This window comes from Acartia tonsa, chromosome 14, assembly GCF_053477335.1.
Source record: "Acartia tonsa isolate MP-2025a chromosome 14, ASM5347733v1, whole genome shotgun sequence".
Classification (NCBI taxonomy): domain Eukaryota; kingdom Metazoa; phylum Arthropoda; class Copepoda; order Calanoida; family Acartiidae; genus Acartia; species Acartia tonsa.
The window spans coordinates 7,732,309-7,755,736 of record NC_137273.1 but is presented as its reverse complement, the minus strand read 5'-3'; the positions used below and the strand labels follow the sequence as shown (position 1 = coordinate 7,755,736).

The 23,428-nt window shown below is 37.9% G+C and overlaps 2 protein-coding genes across 4 annotated transcripts in view; one reads left to right on the top strand and one right to left on the bottom strand.

The window, feature by feature from the left end:
* The window catches only part of ND-B17.2 (NADH dehydrogenase (ubiquinone) B17.2 subunit), a 397,876-nt gene that overhangs the window by 181,624 nt on the left and 192,824 nt on the right, over positions 1–23,428 (top strand). The window lies entirely within an intron of this gene.
* Positions 364–21,822, bottom strand: Aldh7A1 (aldehyde dehydrogenase 7 family member A1). 2 transcript variants are annotated; one of them, XM_080148344.1, is made up of 22 exons: positions 21,765–21,822; positions 21,433–21,485; positions 20,834–20,885; positions 20,241–20,303; positions 19,981–20,088; positions 19,469–19,533; positions 19,120–19,198; positions 14,534–14,590; positions 8,284–8,347; positions 7,616–7,704; positions 7,366–7,467; positions 6,946–7,055; positions 6,487–6,567; positions 5,756–5,843; positions 5,441–5,484; positions 4,960–5,044; positions 4,342–4,454; positions 2,333–2,462; positions 1,627–1,744; positions 1,183–1,213; positions 885–930; positions 364–565 (listed from the first exon to the last, which is right to left on the bottom strand). In XM_080148344.1, the coding sequence occupies exons 1-22, from the start codon at positions 21,777–21,779 to the stop codon at positions 548–550; spliced, it is 1,611 nt and encodes a 536-aa protein (XP_080004470.1). In that variant the 5' UTR covers positions 21,780–21,822; the 3' UTR covers positions 364–547. The 2 variants fall into 2 exon arrangements, with proteins under 2 accessions (XP_080004470.1, XP_080004471.1); XM_080148345.1 differs by lacking the exon at positions 1,183–1,213 and having other exon boundaries at positions 885–961.

Sequence of the window (23,428 nt, the reverse complement as noted above, 5' to 3'; positions counted from 1 at the left end):
AATTTGAATTTTTTTTATAGAACCCCCCCCCCCCCGTTTTTAATAGTTAGGTTAGGCAGGCTAAGGGGCCGAGCGCTGCGGCCATAGTCATTATTTTGTAGACAGAGGTATAAAAAAAATTTCAAAATTGTCATATTATTAAAATAGCGGTTTTACTTAAGCAATGTCCACTCCGACGTTTGTCAACTCCGACGTTTGTCCTACTCCTACGTTTGTCCACTCCGACGTTTGGGACTCCTGCGTTTGTCCACTCCAACAACAGGTAGGACCACAATTATTATTTATCATTTATATTATTCCCCAATTACCGACATTCTACAAAATCTTAAGAGAATAGAATCGCTGTAAGTAAAAAAAGTCACATTTGGTAATAAATAGTTTTTATTTCACTAATTCATACATACATGAACTCCTTAATAATTTCAGGAGTAAAATCAACAATTACATATTTCGTAGAAATAAACAGAGATTATATCATAATTTATCAACAACAAAATATTTATTTATTAAAAATAATTATTTACATAAGTCTTGCTCTTTATTCCATTTATTCAAACTTGATTCCCTAAAAAGAAGAAAATTAAGTAATAAATAATAATATATTGAAAAACTTTGTTATATAGAACCATTACATGAGAAAAAAGGCAGTAAAATAGATTAAAACCATAAATTTAAAATTAACTCAGCCTAAAACTATCACAAACCTAAACAAGATCTAACAAAAAAACCTTACTACTTTGTGTAATAGGAGTTTTGATCATATGACTGCAGCTATAAAGTAAATGACAAATATGGGGTTACGCTTTCTTGTAAAATAATTTACTATTTAAAAATAAAAACTACCCATAATATTTGGAGATAAAGGCACGCAAGAATAAGTTTACCTGGGCGAGTGGCAGTTCCTTAGTGTAGTTAATAGTACAAGTTGACCTTCTCATATACTGTTTCCAGGCATCAGAACCTAGTTAGATAGATAGTAGAAAGTTATTAGATAGATAGTTTATAGTACAAGCTGACCGTCTCATATACTGCTTCCAAGCATCAGAACCTAGATAGATAAATAGTAAATAGATAGATAGTAGAAAGCTAGTAGATAGATAGTTAACAGTACAATTTACTGCTTCCATGCATCAGAACCTAGATAGGTAGATAGTTAATAGATAGATAGATAGACAAGTTGACCTTCTCATATACTGCTTCCAGGCATCAGAACCTAGAAAGATAGATAGTAGAAAGCTATTAGGTAGATACTAGTATATAGTACTAATTGATCGTCTCATAAACTGCTTCCAGCCATTTAAACCTGGATAGATAGATAATAGAAAGCTATGAGATAAATAAGTAGATAGTTTATAGTAATAGTTGATCGACTCATACACTGCTTCCAGGCACCAGAAGATATTAGATAACTAGATAGAAAGTTAGTTGATGTAAAAGTTGAATTTCTCACATACTGCTTTCAGGCTCAGAAACTAGATAGATAGAATTTGTATAGCTTTTGCAACGGCCATACCAGGTTATGAAACTACCCAACTATGCGTAAAATTATGTAAATATGTGCTGATAATTAGATTTCTTTTATTGTTATGCTAAAATACATCTTAAATATATTTAAATAAAAAATACCTGATTCTCTACCGCCGCCGGTGGCCTTCTCACCGCCGAAGGCACCGCCAATCTCGGCGCCAGAAGTGGGAATATTAACGTTCACAATGCCGCAATCTGAGCCCTTGGGTCCCAGCCACTAAAATAGTTAGAATTAATTTTCCTGAAAACTATAGATCAAACCCTAAACTATTTAACAACAAGGACAAATATGTCCAAAGTATACATTTAAAGATGTACTAATAAAGCCTTTTAAATCCACATTCCACATTATTTAATGTCCCAAAGGAAGTTCAATAAATCTTCAGACTTTTCTCTTTTCCAATAATTACACTTTATCATCCATACCCGAAGAAAGAAACTTATCTTTTGTTTGAAATCCTCATGGAGGAAGGGGACATTTGGCTGTTTATTACAATAGACCTTAAAGTTGTATAATATAGTTTTCTTATTCGTTGGCTTAGCGTGACAACTTTGTGGAATTTTATTAAATTTTTATACGTTTGACACTACTTGTAATCTACAGAAGGGGTTATTTTGTCTATCATCATTTGGAATGTACATAAATATATCGGCCATTGTCTTATCCCTTTAGATCACTGTAAATCCTACCTGAAACACATTGCCAAGATCCTTGGTAAAATGCCGCGTAAACCAAAAATATCTTCCCGCCAAAAACTAAAACTTAGCCAAAATTTTCAGAATTGAATAGATCTTGAAATCCTACCTGGAACACATTGCCAAGATCCTTGGTAAAGATGGAAGAAGACAGCCCCTGCTCGACCTCATTGTTAATAGCAATACCCTCATCCAGGCTGGAACATCTCAGGATGTACACAATTGGGGCAAAGGTCTCTCTTAATAGATTAAAACAATTTAAAGCTCAATTTATACCTCAAATTAATGAGAATCGTTGATAACCAAGCAAAGAAAGAGTAGTAGGTCTTAACCAACACAGTGGGATCCAGTGGGACATCCAAATAATTTAAAATTGACTTTTATCTATCCTAGGAATTAATAATGGCTGTAAGTAGACAGCTAGAAAAGAAATTTTTAAAAAATATTCATTTTTGGCGGATTTATGCCATTTTTAAAAAAGGTAGTGAAAAATTTTTCAGTTTTGATGATTTTCCAGATTTTTTTACACAATTTTTTCAAAGCAACAAAAAATACATTTATGTTAATCTTATGAAAATAATTTTGGATTGAGGTACTTTTTTGATACCTGTACCAATGTCTAATTAAAGAAAAATTTTAAAAAAATATTTTTTTGGTGGTGTAAATTGACATTTTGTGAGAAAATTTCACCAAAAATATTAAGATTTTTAACCCCAAAAAATCAGTTTTCTCCATTTTACCCAAAAACGGCCAGGATGCCCCAGGTTTTAAAATAATAATATTAATATGCAACATGTTAAAACAGTTTTCATAACCTGGGGCCTCCCGGCCGTTTTTGAGTAATTTAGCATTTTACATTGCATTGTTTGAACAATTTCGTTCTTGTTAATTTGAAATTTTCCCTCGTTAGGGGGGGAAGGAGTCATTTTAGAGCCCAGCAATGTTTTCTAACTTTTTGAGGCGGAACTTTCTTTACTTATGCATTATTTGCCTCCGGCCAACCGTTTCACCGTTATTTGCCGCCGTAGGTGTGATTTTTAACGATTTTTGCCGTTCTCGCGGTTTTAATGGACATTTAAGGGAACAAGAAGTCCTTAAAAAAAGATGACTTATAAATACTTTTATTTTAGCAATTAAATTTGCTAAATTTCATGTGTTCTCAAAAAAATTGTATTTCTAACTGGTTTTGGTTCAGCAGAAATTCAAATTCGGGGATTAATTATAATATTGCAAAAACATTATATATGCGTCTGAGAGAGAGAGAGAGAGAGAGAGAGAGAGAGAGAGAGAGAGAGAAATATACGTTTGAGAGAGAATATAATATAAGCAATTATGTTTATATTCTTATACAAACTTTAAATGAAGATAGCTAGACTTAGAATAAAGGTATTAACACAAAATCAAAAGTGTTTTGAAAATTATGTTATTGTTGTTTAATCTGTAAAAAAAAAACATTAGAAAACATGCCTTATTAGTGTCCTATTTTACTTATACTGGACCTACCTAAAAATGCCGGGACTCGAACTGGGTGCACCTGACGCTATATTCTTGTTCACAAACATTGTTTGCATTGAAGAAATATTTACATAGACGTTTATTTTGTTAAAATATTCCTATCCTAACTAAAGTTATGAAGGTTTATAGATTTTTTAAAAATAGGGTAGCTTCGCTCCTCCAAAACCGCCAGACATACTTACCAAATGCACATTAGAAGTTAACAGGAGCAAAATTTAAGTTATTTTTGAGTTAAGGCAAAAGAAATTACATCATTTCGTCAAATACAAGCTTTTTTATTGATGTTTACTTTTGTCTACCCTTAATGTCCCGTTTTTTGGCAAAATATCCTACTGTGACCCAAGGCACTGAAATCCCAACTATTGCAAATATCCAACCCTTTAATTGCACGAACTTTGCCTTAAATCCATTATTGTGCCAGACATACTTACGCCATTTTATAGCTAGGACATTACCCATACTTTATTAGTGTCATGAATATGAAACAGTAGGTACATTTTAACATTTTATATATCTTAGAATAGAGCTAGGATTCAAGGCCAAATTTTAATTCTGAAAATGCCGCGCATGCAAAATATAACTTTCCGCCAAATTTATCCGTACCTGTGAACGACAGCTGCATCGTGGGCCAGGCCAGTGACGATGGTGGGCTCAACATAATTGCCCTGGATAACATTACCACCGTACTCTATCTTGCCACCCTCGGCTACTGCATCCTATAAAAGTATCATTTTATTTTTAAAAGCGAAACTTTTCTATAACTAGGATTCGTCCGTCCGGCAGTTAGCTCTTTTTGTTAGTTTAAACCAGTTAGAATTAAGGTAGCAACTCAATAATCGTTACCAGAAAGTTCCTACGTCCATTTAAAACATGCAGATTTTTACTATATTGACAACAAAATTTTGCAAAGCATCTTTATAATCCTAAAAATGTCCTCAAACAGTAACATGTACTTAATCAGTTCTGCAACAAATCTACTTACAATGTTATGTTTAAACTTATGCATTAATACTCTGCTTATTCAGTTCTGACATTCTGCTGTTTATTCTTGTTTGTCCTACCGTTTCAGAGTAACGCTTTTATGGATTTCGTCATCTCTGTTATTGTATGTCAATCAGAATTTAAATCAATTAAAAGCATACAGAATTAAACTATATTTACTAAAATCTATAAATGCTTTAAAGCTTGCTCAGGTTACCCAGTGCAGAATTGACATTATACCTTAATGGTAGCTTGGTAGTTCTTAACACTCTGCTGGCTATGGAGAGGACCATACAGGGTTCCATCATCTAAGGGATCTCCAAGTCTAAAATTTGAACAGGTTATGATTGGACAATTTCGATTACGATTTAATAGCATAACTGTTTGAAATGATAGGCCAGGCATAGAGAGAGAGAAAGAAAGAGAGAGGGAACAAGAAAGAAATCAAGAATTAGAGAGAGAGATTAAGAGAGATTAATATCCAGTGAATAGAACCGAATATCAGTAATACTGAAAATTTCTGTAAAGCATCTTATTACATACAATTATCCACTAATATTAAAATAAAAATCATAAGATCAATACCAGTTTTGATAAACCAGGCCTTTGGCCCCTCGGAGCTAAAAAAACTGGTTTTAATCTCATATTTTTTCACTTTAATGTCAACGGAAAGCTGTCTATAATACGATGCGATAAATAACTATTAAGGACAGTAGGTTACCTGGTCATAATAGAAGCATAAGATTTCTTCAATCTCTCAAGAACCTGCAAAAATAGTTTGTTTTAATATTTTGGGATAGGCATTTAAAATTAGATATACGCAAATGTAAAACATATATGTTAAAATATGTTTTTTTTAAATAAGGATGGTAATCAAATATAAACGGCTGATTATTTCTGTCAATAGTGCAGCAATACAAAGCATAAGGTTTGTGGTGCTCATAAGGAGGTTCAAAAACGAACACACGTTCCTATGTTTAAGAGAAAAAAACATTCTGGATAAAAAAAAATATTTTAAGTTTTATGGTAAAACTACCTCGTCATAAATGTCGTCGTGAAGGATAAGTCTTCTGAGAGTGGTGCATCTCTGTCCTGCGGTACCAACACAAGCAAACACTGCTGACCTTAGATATATGTATATACAAGGATGATGACATCAAAAAAATCGAGTACAGCTGACCTTAAGTATACAAAAATGATATCATCAATGAGCAAAACAGCTGACCTTAGTATATACAAGGATGATATTAACAAGCAAATACAACTGACCTTAGATAGACAAGAAAGTTAACATAAAAAAACGAAGCTAATGAAATTAGATGATAAACATACAATGTCAGATCTTTTAAAAGGAAACTGTACACACAATATTTCTAAACTATCGACTATGCCTATAGAGAAATCTATAGGAACTTTGGAACTTTCAGTTTTCATAAAAACTATTTGGGGGTATTTTTTTTCAAGAAACAATTTCTCTTGGGAGGATGGTGATAATCTTCCAACAAAAAGGTGTTAGCCTTCCCAGGACTTATACAAAGTTACACTATTAAGAAGAACCATGTAGGTCCTTTAGTACACGCAGACAGAGTTTGAAATCAATAGGACGATTTTATATGCCTTAATGTGAGAAGCTTTATTAAGGAAGAAATTAAAGTTGTATAGGCAGGTTTTAGCCACGATAACAAGTCTTTAAAACGATCTGAGTTAAAGACGACCTTAGAATGTTGTTCTGCATTTACGGCATTTGAAATTGTGTGAATATCTCACCTGACGACCATATCGATATCAGCATCTTTGTTGACAATCAAAGCATTGTTGCCTCCGAGCTCAAGTAAATGCTTTCCAAATCTAAAAAGAAAAAAAATATTTTACTTTATTTGATAATTTTTTATAATTAATTTAGAGACCACAGTTTTATGGGTCTTTGGGACAATAAATGTAGAAATAAAGATGTATAAGACAGACAACTACCTGGCCCAAAATGTGGGGACCCTTTTCTTCTGTTAACAAAATGCTTTCTGTTTTTTGTGCGGACTTTGCTGTGATAATATATTTCCAACACTATTAGCTGTTTTCAAAGACCCAAAACAAAAACGGGAGGACATAGTCAACACCCTGTGGGAAGAGTTACATTTAATCATGCCCCCTCTATTCTTATACTTTAATCATTGGATCGACCATACAAAGGTTGAGAAATTTACAATATATTTTACAGTATATTTATACCTGTCCTGAACTGTCATGGCGACCTTCTTGCCAACAGCTGTACTGCCAGTGAATGAAACCAGTTTTACTCTGGGGTCAGCTGCGATCTTCTCTCCAATATCAGTTCCACCCTTTAATATTATTATTAGAATAGCATTATAACCAAAAAGTTGAAATTTAAGTATTGTTAGATAATTAGTTCTTTTACAAAAGTATCCTTAACCCAGTAGAATAAGCAATTAAACCCCCCCCCCCCCCCCAATTCTTCTTATAGGTCCAGGGTAGGTTTATAAATATTTTGGGGGAAAGTCCCCCACCCACCTAAGAGAAATCACAAATAGAAAAAAATTACCCGACTCAAAAAATATCTTTACTTATCATTTTAAAACTAAAATATAAAGTGTAGGTTCTACCCTCCTCCTTCCCCTCCCACTTACTTACCTGGCAAAGAGAGGAGATAGCTCCAGGAAGGCTGTTCTTTTCCAGAACCTGGGCTACACATTTGGTGATGGCCACTGAAGTGAGCGGGGTGGTTGGGGCACCCTACAAAAAATATGTATTTTTATTGTATATTATTCTGGTATACAAAGTTTTATAATCATTCTTTCTCATTCATTTTATAGAACCTTGATTGGTAAGTTCAAACTTTTCAACCAATCGTTTTGATCTACAGACGGAGTAATAAACTTGCCTTCCAAATCATAGTGTTGCCACAAGCCATAGCAATTGCTGAATTCCATCCATATACAGCGACGGGAAAGTTAAATGCAGTGATGATACCTGCAAAATTTAAAGATAATGCTTAAAATACGATGTAATATGTGGATATTGTGAGATATTTTTGCATACCCTGATGAAATGTTTCTCCAAGCTGGCTAATATATCGATCCTCATTACCTTAGATCTTTACCCCATTCCCCCTGACCATGGAGGAACGTATTGACCAATATTAAAGGGCTATATTAGCATCCTAAATTGACGAAAAAAATTCCTCTGTCACAATATCCACGTATTCTATATCTTTAAACCTTTAATGTCAAGGAACAAAATAAATGATAATAATATTACTATTATATTTCAAGGGAAGGGAAACTAACCTTTTACAAGCTCCAATGCAGAACTTTTTTTAAAAGGAGGAAGGGAAGGCGTAAATCTACACACCTTACCCCAATCCAAAAAAAACATAAATTTTCACAATTCAGGTACCTTTTAAGCATTTTGAACAAAATCGATAAATGGCTACACCCAGAAAACTTGGCAAGGGTAATATTTCTCCCATTCCTTAATTTTTAAGTAGAGCCGTCCCAAAGATCCTAATATACAGACTCTATATTAGTGACAATAAGATGCAAGGCTTACCAATGACACCAAGAGGGTTCCAGTTTTCAATAAGGGCATGTCCGGGCCTTTCACTAGGGATGACCTGAAAAAAATTAATGCTCATGTTATAATTTTTCCAAGATTTTTATCACACAAAACATGTTCTATACAGCTTTGTTTCAATATCTGTTAACAACAATGATTTCTATTTTGTATGTGTTAGTCTTTTAACCGAAAAGTTTAGAAAAATTTAAAGATTTTACTTTTTACTTTTACTCCCCAACTCTTTATTGTTGTTTTTTTCTACTAATTACAACCTTGGGGTCAAGAAAACAGAAATAAGTCCTTTAAATTTCAATTATTTTCCGCGTAAAATTCTCTTTAATATGTGGTATCCGCCTAGGTTAAATGGCAGACACCCGAGTTCAAATGACTACGGCAGTGCGAACAGACGTGGACACTTATATTATAGAGAAGCTACGCTTCTCTAGCAATCACTAAATAATAAACAGAGTCTATTCAGATGTTCCTTTATTCAGGGTCTAAGGTTTACTAAAGTTATATACAACAAACAATAAATACACAGATTGGAATAAGTAATCATAAAGCAGAATCAATATAAATACATATACAATAATCAGATTGGGCAATAATGATCCCCCATCCCTGAAAAGGGTGGGGGAACCAAACAATACAGCTTAACCATAATAAGGCTGTCAAAATCTATCATTAATTTTAAAGCATAGGGAGGGGTCGGCTGACCCCTTCCCCAGTACTCGGGGGAGGGCCCTCGGCCCATCTCCGAACCAAGGTCAGCGTTGCCATGGAACATGGCTCACGGCTGCCGAATACCACAACTCTCCCCTCGGAAGGCTGGGAGGGGGTTTCCCTGCCAGACTTCCGACAGTGGTTGAGGCCTTCGGCCCGATCATTAGGGGCTATTATGTACAAAAGATAATGATTCAATGGAATCCTAATGGTGATTTTCAGGGCTGATGGGCCCCCAACGTGGGGTAGAAGGTAGAGGCTGGCTTTTGTTGGGCACGTAGCTCGGCGCCAGCGGGTGTCAGGTTGGCACGGGGCGCAGCCGCTGCGGGACCGGTCAGCAACGGGGCATTCTGGTTGGTGTTGGCAGCAGCTGGGGCACTGGCTACCAGGTTGACTGTCTGGGCGACAGCCTGGCCTCCCGAGGGGCCGCGGGGCTTTCCAGAGTGTGGCCCAGGCCTGCCTGGGCGGTCATTTCCACTATCGGCTGATTTCATGGATACCATCTCCTCGGCTGCTTCCCGGCCAATAGGAATGGCATCCCAGTCCACTGAAAAGTCCCGGGACTTGGCATGGGTGAGCCTGGCCCTGGCCAAGGCCTTGCGATACAAGGTTGGGTGATACAGGAATACTTGTGACATCGCGTTCAGGGCGGCTCGTACACCTCCTTGTGCAGCTGCCAGGGAGATGATGGTTAAGTCTCCCAGCAGCTTGAGGATCAACAGCAGCAGACACAGTATGGCTGCGCCATCTCCCCACTCGTGAATAGCCTGTCTGAACCCAGCCCAGACATCCAGGGTTTCCTCCCCTTCCTCCGCCAGTCGGTCAATATTGTAGGACACGATCCCATGGTCTCCGGTGGCTGAACAGCTGCCTTGCTGGACGCATGAGCCATACAACAGGCCGGTCAGCATGGCGGCCTTATACGCCGGGAACGCTAGTAGCTGCTGCCAGTCATTCAGCTCGGAACGTCAATGGCTGGGTCTTGCCTGGTCTTGCCTGGGACACTGTGAGTTGACAGCTATATCCCATGGTCTCCCGAATCTTGACTTGCTGCAGGACATGTACCTCATGGCCCAAGGGCACCTCCTGGTGTAGCGGCTCCTTGCTACACATCTGCTCCTTGTTGTAGGCGGTGACATGGGTGGGGTTGGCACAGTCCCACCCTACTAAGACATAGCTAGTTGTAGGCCACACAGCTGCTAGCAATAGGCCCCACAGAACCATCCACCAATGGGAGAATCTGCCAGACAGCCATCGTCCTCGCGCACGCATCTGGGGATCCTCGGCTCTGGCCACAACTGCTTCCTGGGGCTGGACACTGCTGGACTGCTCCTGGCTAGATATAAATTTCCATTGAGTGTTATCTTTGGACGCCCGGGGCGTCCCGATGCCCTCCCCAATGACAGACTGACAGGCGACGGGCGCCTGTCTGAGCGTCGGCTCCCCTAGCCCCAAGTTGGCCCTTCCCTCGTCCATGGCATGCCCAGTGGCATGGGGCTGGAGTGCGTGTGGCACAGGCTCGCCCTGTATTACATCCCTCCCCTGCCCTAGGAACTCAGGTGCATGTGGCACAGGCAAGTCCTGATAACCCCAAATCTCAATCTCCCCAGCCTCTGGTGCGGGAGGCACAGGCAAGGCTGGAGGGTCACAATATTTTGGATACAATGCATTTGTCAATTTTAACTTATCCTGGCTCAGTTGAGGGTGGTAGACAGCTGGACTCTCTCTGCTGGCAGGGGGCTCTGGATGATGGATAGCTGGACTCTCCCTGCTGGCTGGTGGTGCTGGCTGACTGGGGGTGACGGATGTCACCCCTCCCTCTGGGGCTGCAGGCTCGTTCCAGGGTCCAGGTATCTCGGTGGCGGCGACGGTTGTCGCCCCAGGCATCAGTGTGGGGGCGCTGGATAGCACCCCCCAGTCTTCACAGGTGGCGGCGGCGGTTGCCGCCCCAGACGTCAGCTTGGGGGTGCAGGGTCGCACCTCTCGTCCTTCCCAGGTGGCGACACCGGATGGCGCCCCATACATCGACTCAGATGCGCTGGCTAGCGCCTCTCGCCTCTCCCGCTCGGCGGCCGCCAGGGCCTCCCCGTACACTGTCTCGGTGGCGCTGGGTAGCGCCCCTCCGCTCTTGCTGGGGGGACTCGGTCTGGCAGGCCCCATCATGTTGAGGCTGAATGGTTGAGGCCACAGGACTTCTGGCTCCGCAATGTTGGTTGGCTGCACGAACTCCGGTCCCAAGTGGTTGAGGCTGAAGCCCAGGCCAACCCGGTTGGGTTCAGCCGCTCCTCCCAGCACGTTGATCCTGGCTGGGATAGTCCCAAACTGCGGCATTCCTTCTGATTGGCCCGCCGCGCTGGGGGCGGCTGCTTGCTAGAGTGTTGCTGGGGGCGCGCTCCCTTCCATGTTGGCTACCCGGCTGGGCTTCCCTGAGTGAGCGCCCTTGTCAGCTACACGTCTCCTGCCGGCTACCTGGTCCCAGTCAGCCTTGCACTCGGCTGCCGTATGGCCTGCGTAATGGCAACGTTCACATTTGGCAGGACAATCACGGCGTGGCTGGGTGCGTCGCTCTTCTAGGCTGACCTCCATAGGCGTAGGACAATCTCTGATTCGGTGGCCCTTCCCATGGCAGCGGTAGCAGTGGCCTGGAATCTTGTCGTCTGGTGCAACCTTCCCCATCTGGTGGAGACCCGGAGCCAAGGCGCCAATCTCCATTGGCTCCGACTCATCGTACTGGGGCAACTGGACGCTGGCCGATCCCATGAGCCCGTCGGTGGCTTCCACTAGGCACACACCCTCCTTCAGCTGCTTGGTGATCATGGTCACGGTGAACATGGCTCGCCTCGTGTACTCAGGTACCGAGGTGATCTCATGACCCATCATAACGCGTTTCACATTGGCGTTGCGAATGCCGCGATTTAGTTCATCTATCAATAACTCCAAATCTTCTTGGCTGTAGGCCTCCCGGTACAGCGCACACTTTGTGGATATGTAGGCTTGTATAGGCTCCGTCGAGTGTTGCCTGTAGTCTCTGAAGGCTTGCTTCAGGGTCTGAGACTCATAGGCTGGACAAAATAACATTTCACACTCGGCCTTGACTTGTTCGTATGTCAAGGCTTGGCCTGCCTCTCCAAACAGATGAGAGGCCATCTCCGCCGCTTGCCCCGCCAGGGATAGTAAAAGGGCGTTGCGGCGGTTCAGTGTGTCATGGGGGGGTACACGGTAAGCCGCCCATGACATCTCCAGCCTCCGGATGTGGGAGTTCCAGGACTGCTTGGGCGGTCCTCGGTACTCCGGCAGGTTACTCAACATCAGCTTGCGGTACTCGGCTGGAGCCGGCTGGGGATCGTCCTGGAGCCATCCTTGGAGCTGGTCGCCTCCTTGCACTTGTGGCTGCTCCATCGGGTCAAAGGTTCAGCGGCGGGACACTAAGTGTTAAGTCAATACTAGGGGCGGTTTACACTTATGGCTTCTATCCTAGCAGCCAATACCGTTTATCACTTGGTTGGTAGTTTGAACTACAAAGATCTAAAATAGGTGTACACTAGGATACTTGTCACTAGCTTCTAAGCTTTAAGGTAGGCTGGTAGGTGTAGATAGTTGTTGAGGGTCTGAACTGCTGTCAGGAACTGATTTAGTTTTCCTTATCACACTGTAGATAGGAGGGAGGAGCTTGCAAGTCTTTTTTTCTAAAAATATCTCTGTTGTATGCTGTAGAGTAGCTCCTCTCCTGTGTGTGTGTGTGTGCGTGAAATCTCCTTTCCTTGCAACGCGCCTACGCGCCGTCAGATTGCGCACACAGGTAAAACGCGCATCTATCCCTCAATCTGCTCTCTCATTGGTCCGCTTTATCTCCTTTGTCCGTTGAATTTTTCGTTGCGTCCCAAGCTCCGCTGTGCAACCCGTGATTTGCGCTCCGTTCTCCCGGTCGCTATCTCCGCACGGTGGACGGACTTATCCAAGTGTGGGGAGAAGGGGGAGTGCGTGAGGGGATGGGGTAAAGCCGTCCTTCCCCCTATGGGGAAGGGGGTGCTGCAGGTTTGAGGTGACTGGGTGGTGAGGTAATTGTGCTTCTTCCTTAATCCTTGGCTTATTCTTATGTCACCTCAATTGTATTTGCTTCAATTTATGGTGGGCCCCTCCCCTTCTGTTGGGATAAGGGGGTGTATTTGTCATGCTGTAGGTTTGGGGTCAGATTGTTTACCAATACATTGTTATCTTACATCTAGGTTCTATTTTTGGCTTTATCACAATACACAACAAATTTGTTTACCAAGCCCTGCCCATAAATCTATTGTTCAGCTTTCACACCAGGGTGGTAATCCATAAAATCTGATATAATATCTGTTTTTCTCAATGGGTGGCTGCGCTGTAGCCTCTCAGGATACTTGGAGTTGACGTAGTTTTTCTTCTGCTTGGTACACTACACTCGTATTTTCGCTCACAGCTCGCAGCTATTTGGCTTGTTTCAGCCAGTCGGCGGCAGGGAATGTCCCGTCCTGCAGCGCCGTGGATCCGAATCCGGTTGGTGGCGGCAGGGAATGTCCCGTCCTGCAGCGCCGTGGGTTCGGATCCTGCTATCTTTTGCAGTAAATGTTGGCCTATTTTCAGCCGTTTGCAATTATTTGGCCTGTTTCAGCCCGTCCGCAGGCCTGTTTCAGCCCTTGAGCGCTCAATCCTCCGTTAGATTTCGGCGCTCTTCGCGGTTCTCCGTCAAGTTTCGCTGCTCTCCGCAGTCTCTCCGCAGCTCGGGTTCCGCCACACTTAGTGGTCTTTCGCTAGGTTTCGCTTCCACAACTGCCGGATACAGAGTTAGACCTTGCTATCCAGGGTGGGTAATTCAGGTTGCTTGTGTCAGTTTTGCCAGTTTCACTGCTGGGAGTACCTTAGCCTCAGCTGCGCGTCTGCTCTACACTTGTGGTTTGCCGTAATCTCACACAGCTGTCACCAAAAGTTGTGGTATCCGCCTAGGTTAAATGGCAGACACCCGAGTTCAAATGACTACGGCAGTGCGAACAGACGTGGACACTTATATTATAGAGAAGCTACGCTTCTCTAGCAATCACTAAATAATAAACAGAGTCTATTCAGATGTTCCTTTATTCAGGGTCTAAGGTTTACTAAAGTTATATACAACAAACAATAAATACACAGATTGGAATAAGTAATCATAAAGCAGAATCAATATAAATACATATACAATAATCAGATTGGGCAATAATGATCCCCCATCCCTGAAAAGGGTGGGGGAACCAAACAATACAGCTTAACCATAATAAGGCTGTCAAAATCTATCATTAATTTTAAAGCATAGGGAGGGGTCGGCTGACCCCTTCCCCAGTACTCGGGGGAGGGCCCTCGGCCCTTCTCCGAACCAAGGTCAGGGTTGCCATGGAACATGGCTCACGGCTGCCGAATACCACAAATACGCTAAGAAAAATATATAGAAGTTAAATAGAAAGTTTGAAATAATCAGAGGGGGGGGGGCTAGCCTCCTATTCCAACAACCCTATAAATATATTACCTTTCCAGCATACATTCTAGAGAGACCCACAGCATAGTCACAAATATCAACGTACTCCTGAAAAGAATTATTATATAATCCCTGCTTTTTAAATTTCAAATGGTTGTAATTTTCTCATTTTTGAAGCTAGAAGAACAATTTTTTTAAAGAAAATGTTTATCTTCCTGTAAATTTTATTAAAAGATTTTTTTAATATAAAGTAGGTATCTGCGCAACTTAAAAATAACATTGAAGTTTACATTTTCTTTTTAAATTTTCCAAAGAATTATCTTGTTAAATAAAAGGTAAATATATTTTTACTCCCTATCATGCCATAATACAAAGAAGAACGATGTCTGTCTGTCTGTCCTTCTGTTTGAAGCTTAAGATCTCAGTAACCGCTGAACCAATAGGGCTCTACTCTTCAGGGAATATTATTACTGGTCCTGTGGTGGTTTTAGGCTATTTTCTTAGTAGATGGGACAACCCAACCCACAAAAAACAAAAGAATCCCCCCCCCCATTTTTTTTTCAATTACCTATTGGGGCAAAGCCTCTAAGGGCTAGTAATATAATACAATGATAAAAAAGTTTTGCTTGTAATAATTAAAAGTTACCTATACCTTGTACAATTATAATTAATGTAAAATAAATAGAATCTGGTAATTTTATAGGTTTTACGTCCAATATTGTGTTATTTATTATGAAATTAATATTTGCTCTTGCATTATACCACATCATTAATGGGGACAGGATTATTGAGACGACCTCGTAATCAAAAAATAAAGGCCCCCAGGTGATATTTTATTAAAATCATAAAAAAAATACATCTTGCTTTTCAAATTAGATTTTTACTAGCTTGAATTTAAACTGAAATGTATTTAATTTGATAAATGGCAGGAATTTAGTGATTAATGATTAATGCCTTAAACTGTTTTTAACCTATTTTTAAAACGTATATAAAAAATATACTATGACACCAGTAAAATCAGACTGCAGAGCCTAAATTTGAATAAAATCCCCAATAAACTTTATTGGGGGAATTTAAATATTAATTTTTACTGTTGCCGTGATCATTTTGACCGAAGCAAAAGGTTTTTTTAATTGGAAATAAGTCACTTTGTGAAAACACTCTTTTTTTAAAACAAGACTTCTTATTGGTTAGATTTCAGAATTATTTGTTTTATTGTAAATGTTAGATTTTTCAATGAAATTAATTGTTTTGGAAAAAAAAATTATTTCCAATGAACAGAGTAATGTTTTTTATATTGTATCAATATAAAGTGAATTATATAAAAATGTTCTGTAAGCCACAATATTACCCTAAGTAAAAAAAGAGCTTTTGCTCCGGTCAATATGATTACAGCAACACTAAAAATTAATTTTTAAATCCCCCAAAAAAAGTTTATTGGGGACTTAATTCAAATTTGGGCTCTGCAGTCTGATTCTATAGGTGTCCTAGTATATTTTTGCCCCTCCCCCCCCCCCCCCCTTCAAAAATAGGTTAAAATCAGTTTAATCTGAAAACCCAAATTAGGGTATTTAGCTTCATAAGATGTTTAGAAATATAAATTTAAAGATACACTGATTACAAGATCGTGTCAATAGATATGTTCCCCAATTATATTTGTTTTTGCATTTAACAGGTCAAAATATTTTCAAATTTATATCAAAATAAGAAAAAATATTATTTTACAGCATTGATTAATATTAATGAGGTTACAAAAATAAAATTGTCTTTACTTAGAAATATACATCCTTAATATAATTGCACATAAAAAAAGTTAAGTACAGCTCAAAGGACACACTAACAGTAATTGGTTAAAACTCAAGGTAAGTGCATAACACAATCTATTAGTTAGGAGTGCAAATCCTAATTTTACCACTTAGAATTCGATCTTAGAAGTAATTATTGACAGGGGTTCAGGATACTGAGAAAAAATTTTATATTGGAAATTTGTTTCAAGACACTTTACCTTTTTTTCCCCTTCAAACTCTGCACTTTCCTTGGTTACATCTCAAAGCTATTTTATATGAGTTTTCCCCAGCAAAATAACCAACAGTTCAGTAGTCATTTTTCTGTATATTGTAAATTTTCTTGGAGGGATTTCTCCTACCCCATAAGATCAAGTGATCTATACACAATATTTAGAAAAAGATACTTTATTTCACACTAATAGCAAAAATTTTACTTAATAAAAAAGTTAGCTTATAATTATATCATTAAAATCTAAATTTTCAAGTTTTCGAGAAGTGAATATGAAGCTGAGAACTCTGATAAAGCTGCTGATGAAAACAAAGATCCTGCCAGCAAGGGTTGATGAAGATGGAAAGATTGAGATTCATGTATTCAATACAACTACACTTATATACACTCTACTCTACCTTTCTGCTGCAGCTGTTTTTATGTACAGGTACAGATTTTGTATTACATATTAGAATTCAAATCTTTCTTTAAACTTAAAATTGTTAAAATAGTTTACACTATAATATGTTAAATAACAGATTCACAGTTCCCAATGCAATGAAAATGGAATGGAGTGCTGGAAATGTTTTTCTCTTTGCTGCTATACATGAGCCATTGATGGTACCCATATTAAACACTGTAAATGTGCCACTAATGAAGTACTTTGTGGGTATCTCTATCTCTGATGAAAAGTTGGAAACACCTGCCTTTTCATCAGCTGCTTATTCAGTTGTTATAACAGGTTTGTATTTGACTGCAATCATCTGGGAGTTTTTCAAAAAACTTCCACTGGGTTGTTGGATGCTCTGGATTGCTGCATTAATTCTAGTAATACTTACTGTCTTAGGCTTTGGTGCATTAAATATTATGCCTATGGTATGCCTGGCCTATCTTAAATCAGAACTGAAGCTAATCCTTGAACTGAAGAAAATAACAAAGGTAGATATTCTTAATGCTATCAAAGCAATTGAAAAAGCAGAAAGAGCCCTACGTCACTCCCTGGTTCAGTTTTTGATGACTATGCAAGTACTTTTAATTCTGGTTACCTTTACCACCATAAGTAATCCTGCCAACATCAACTTTGTCTTGCATGTAACAGCAATGGTTATTTCTATTCTGAAAACTATGGGAGATCTAGAGGAGTCTTATGATCTGGTCAAAGCAATTGCAAACAAAGCTAAAGAAGAAGCTTGTGAAGAGACCTCAGTCAAGGAAATGATGAAGCTGATGGTGGCAGTAGGACAACTCGCGGAGACCGTTCCTTTCACTGCAATGAAATTTTTCTCCTTTGAGAGAAGCACGGTGACAGCTATGGTTGCAACAACTGTAACTTATCTTGTTGTTCTGATGCAGACCTTTTTACCAGCCCCTTCAGGATAAACAGAGGAGTTTCTTTGTTAAGTGTCCGAATTATCTGTCAATTGTGCTATTATTATATTTGAATTATTTACATTTGTTTTATGATTAGCATTTATTATTTATTTATAAGTTATTTCTTTATATACTTATTAGGGTGGGTTGATTTTGGAATCTCACATAAGTAGACATTGACAAGGGTTACTGGGCCAATATAAAACCCTGTGAAACTTGGAAGAGGTTTTTTAATCCAAAAACAACCGGCGCGCGGGGGGTATAAAATATGGGCGCCCCCTTATAAAACCAAAAATTGAAATTCCTTCAAACACAGGCATGTTGCATATCAAAATGACCGCATTGAAATGCTGATTACAGATCTGAAACCCGTTTTGAAAAATATTGATTCAGTCTGAAATAATTTTTAAATAACCTACCAAAATGAACAATTTTCAAAACGGTTTTCAGATTCGTAATCAGCATTTCAATGCGGTCATTTTGATATGCAACATGTCTGTGTTTGAAGGAATTTGAATTTTTAGTTTTATAAGGGGGTGGGTACTTTTTATACCCCCCGCGCGCCAAAAACCATAAGAGCCAAGTCACTTTTGAAACTTGAATGGGGCTTATCATACATACTTATGACTTCCACAACTTATGATAACAGTAAAATCTAAAAAAAAAAGGGTGAAATGGGCCCACCCTAATACTTATCAATGTGTATTTTTTACAATTATTTGTTATAATCTGGAAATAACCTTCAGAATAATTAATGTAAAGAAGTTTCTTATTAATTTAGCTTGTAATTTTTGCTGCTTAATGGATTATTAATTATATATATTTAGTGTGAATCTATGATTTATTTCTATTATCATGCATGTGTCTTAAATGTTATATTTAAATCATATTTATAATTATAATAGCTTTACAAGTTCTAACTGTTTTTATTAGATATGTTTATAAACGTTTTGTGTACTCATAAATAAAGTTTAGGGGAGAAATAGAATTATTATTTCAATCAATTACAGCTTTGCTGACCAGCTGAAACATTGCTTGTTCTATATGGACCCCTCTTATTCATCTTTGAATAGATACAGAAGGGATGAGGGCACATTTTAGACTTTATGGTCTGCTAGGATAATTAGTTTATACTGGCATTTGCGTATCATCCTTTAACTTACAAACTAGCAAAAATATTAAACATTGCCTTATTTCTTTCTTAAAAGTAGAAGACAATTAAACTACTGAATTTTTTATCCATCATCCTATCCCTGTAACCTTGTGATTACCTGAACTTCTCCAACACCCTCTGGCACAATTTTACCCATCTCCAGGGAAACCAGCTTTCCAAGGGGCAACAGATAATTTCTAAAACATTATTTTGAATTACTAAAGAATTTTAAACCCATTATCTATAACTTTTCAAAAGATTTTATTTGCATATATACATCTCCAACAGAACTAATTTATCAAAATTACTCCTAATCAAATTTTGAACACTTGCAATTTCAAAGAAAGTTTAATACATTGCTTCACAGCAAAGCTTACTAAGATGATTTTAAGTTTCCTTGTTACATAAACTAAAAATGTATGAATCATTTTCATAGAATTAAAAAAATAAATAATGACAAATCATACCTCAACTCCTCTCCAATTTGTCTAACAATTTCTCCCCTGTGGGGGGCAGGTACATCAGCCCATACCTAGAAATGTAGTAGTTGTTGCTGTTGTTGTTGTTGTAGCCCTAATTTTCTGAAGTTAGGATTCAGATGCACACGGAGATTGGTTGTGAGAATCCTTTGGCCAATTGCTAGCTTGGTAGGCTTCGCGCACAGCTTAATGTATTGCATGTTACATTTCAAGCTGACCCGCAATTCTCGCGGAAGCTACCCAATTATTACATCAACCTGGCCTTATTGAGTATGGAGTATTAGAAAGGTAAATATCTCGGAAGCAGCTGGTATGTGCTTTTCTGGGAAGTTTTATAAATGTATTAAAAAGTTTTTAGGCAGTTTTTAACCATAAGCATCGGATAAAATATATTATGCTAATAAAAGCTTGGACTTTAAAAAATAAAACGATTTTAGGCAACTTAAAAAATATACCTGGATAGCTTAAAAAACACTGCAATGTTTTCATGCAAATATTACCTGCCACGCCTCTTGTGAAGCCTTGATACAGGCTTCATAGTCCTGTACTGTTCCAGTCCTAACTCTGGCGATCGGCCGCCCGTTTGCAGGACACAGAGAGGTTACTACCTAAATAATAACAATAATAAATACACACACATAATTTTATTCTTCCAAAGGATGAGAATGAGAGAAAGATAATGTATTTTCCATTGGCATATCCCTACTCTTACCTCTCCAGAACCTTTCCATGTACCATCATACACATATCCTATCCTTACCTCTCCAGAACCTTTCCATGTACCATCATACACACCATTGTTGTCTTCCTCAATACCCAGCTCCTAAAAATATAAACATTTGAAGCTAAAGACCTCGGTAATGGCGGAATAGATCTGGTTTTGATTTTCAGAAAAGTGCTCCTTGTATGTTTATTTTTGTTATTTCCTTCATATCACATTTTGACAATTTTTTAAATAGAAAATCACATTTATGACGCTTTGTGTAAGTTAAGTTGGTTAGAAAAGTCCCCCCCCCCCCCCCCCGGGGATAGTACACATTTTAGATAAGGTCCCACAGGGTTGAAATCCTACGAAGGGATTAAATATCAGTTTTTGTCTTAAGAATTTAAGAATTATTTGGGGGATTGGTAGGTGGTTAAGAATTGAGTGAAAGCACCGTGTGATTAAAAAATGATGTTGCGATTTCAAAAGACAATTAATGTTTTATTTTTTTATATATAAAATATGTTAAATCAACAAGACACTTGTAGTAAGATATCTTAACTCCACATACAATCATAACTTCTTTAGAATTGAAAAACAAAAAAATCACGAAACCTTGTTTCTGAATAAATAACAAAAAATAAAAGTACCTTTAAAAATGCATATTTAGGTTCATTCAGAAGTAATCCAGAGGACATACATCTAGAAAATTTGAAAAATTTTAATAATAAATTTAGTAGCATAGCTACTCATTGACTTTAAAAAATAATAATTAAGCTAGAAACTTGTAATAAAACTGAAATGGTTTTTATATCTATTTTAATGCTAATAAAATGCAGAATGTCTGTTTGTCTATGCGTTTGTTCTGAAGGATCTTGCTAACCGCTAAACCGATATGGTTCTCATTTACACTGAAGCTTCTTATAGGTCTAAAGAAGTTTTATAAATATTTAGGGGAGGGTAACTGCACTCGCCTAACAGAAATCGCCCCTGGATAAATCCCCCCCCCCAAAATTTTCATTTTGAAACTAAAGAAATAGAGAGTCGCCTCCCCCTCCCCCCATTCTTAACCTCATGCACCCCTAGAGGCCTCTATGGACGAAGAAGCTAGCAAAGACTATATAATGATACATCTTTAATATATCCTTTAATCGACCTTAGTGTCTATTACAAATAGCAAGTAAATAGTAAAATCTGCGCCTTTGATGGCCATAATCTCCCGTGTTTTACTTTTCAGGGTAGCCCCTACCTTGTGTTGTTAACAATTGGTGACAAACGGACTCCAGTTTTTGATACAGTGACCTAAATAAAAAAAATATTTATGTATGATATAATAATATATCCTGCAATAGAAAAAAAAATTATTATATCTCAAGGATGAAGGACGTCTACGGGAGTGGGATGAAAGGGGGGCTTAACCCCCCCCCCCCCTCCCTTAATAATCTTTAGATTATACCTAGTAGTTTTAAGAATCCTTATTCTATGGTACCTTTCTATCATCCCCAAAATCTATTCTATTATGGAAGACGTGACATACCCAAAATAAAGAATAGCTAAACTTATAAAAAAAAATGAACTTACTAATGATCTCCACATATTTATTATTTATTACTAAAATTATCTGGAAAAAAATCAAACTTTAAACCAAAATTTTTTACATTTTTAGAGCCACAAAATTTCTGCCCTCCTACTTTCTATCCATTAGTTATAATAATCAAATATATATTTCTATAAATTCTCATTAAAAAAAAATAATGTTTCGTCCTTTTTAGTTTAAACTAGCGGCAAGCAAAGCCCCTAGTATCTAGGGGCTCTGTATTCTAATGGGCAGAGAGAGGCTTGACAAAAGACATAATTCTAAAAATAAAATAGACTAAAACACCTAAATGACATATGTGAAGCTTATCAAAAAAAAAGATAATTCAATCTGTTCGGTAGTTATTGAGATCTTAATCTGCAGACAAAAGCCCTTGCTATTTACATAATAGGATAAATGCAATTATGCAATAAACTTCTCAGTTGAAAAAAAATAAGGTACAGTTCGACGATCGGACATAACATGTTAATTTAGTAGCTTCATTACTAAAAATCTCTATCTTAAAGACTTAAAATCACTTTTATTCACATTAAAAGATAACCTCTATTTTTAAAAATACACAATTAAAAAAATTTCCAGATAGTAACTATTACAAGCACGTTGCAAGACGTATTGTTTAATGCAGACAATAATTTCCATACAGACAGACAGATAGATGGATAGATAGACACTGTTAGGTAGATAGATAGTCACTGATGGATAGATAGGTAGACAATACTCTCTCTTGGTAACAGTGGGTGTGTTTGGGGAAGGGGAGGGAGGAAAGGGGAGATGTAAAGGGAAGGGAAGTGAGGGAACAATAGAAGTTAACCGGAAAGCTGCTTCTCAATATGTAAAAGGAAATGGGAGATAAGGGGAAGTAAATTAAAAGGGCACTACGATTTTTTAAATTTTTTTTAAATTGAAAAAGTTTTTTCATTTATCTATAAAATTTCCCCCCTATTGATGTTTTATTTCTTATTTTTTTCATGGACAATTTTCTAAAATAAGAAGCGATACATTTTTTTTCAGTATGGCTTAGAAACAGTTTTAGTCCAGCGAAAATAAATAGGATTCAGAACCATACTGGAAGGCTAAATATCACAAAGGATGTTTTCAATAATTTGTATGTATATTAATATTATACCATTTTCTATCAAAAATAATTTAGACAATTTTAATATTAAGTAAAATTTGAAAAATTACTCAAAAGTTTTTTAAATATTGAGTGTCCCTATATGAACTGGGAAAGAGAAAGGAGGAGAGGGAGAAACAATGGGCGGCGAACTCACCGGAAAGCTGCAGTTTTAAATGTTTATATAAAACAGCAAAAAAATGTATGGCATCCAGAAAAAAAATCTTTTTACGCGCACCCTTTAAATTAGTCATAGTCTATTAATCTTCAAATATAAGACACTTTAGAAAACCGGTTTCTAAGGCATAATATGTTGAAAACAATGAAATGTTTTTTTACTGAAGCAAAATGTCCCACGTCAAAGATATAAATTGATTATTAAGTTAAATATGTCAACGGTAAGTGGGTTAAATAAATCAATACTTTTATTACTTTAAACCCAGTACAATGTATTTGATACTTTAAAACAAGAAGCTTCGCCCCTTGTCTAACTTTTACAGGAGAAGGGCAAAGACTCAAAACTAAATAGCTTAA

Coding starts and splice junctions, on each gene's coding strand:
- Aldh7A1 (XM_080148344.1), bottom strand. Junction 1,745..2,332: donor ATCTTGGCAATGTGTTCCAG/GTAGGATTTCAA, acceptor TAACTATTTTAG/TGGCTGGGACCCAAGGGCTC. Junction 931..1,182: donor TGGAAGCAGTATATGAGAAG/GTCAACTTGTCT, acceptor GTATATGAGAAG/GTCAACTTGTACTATTAACT.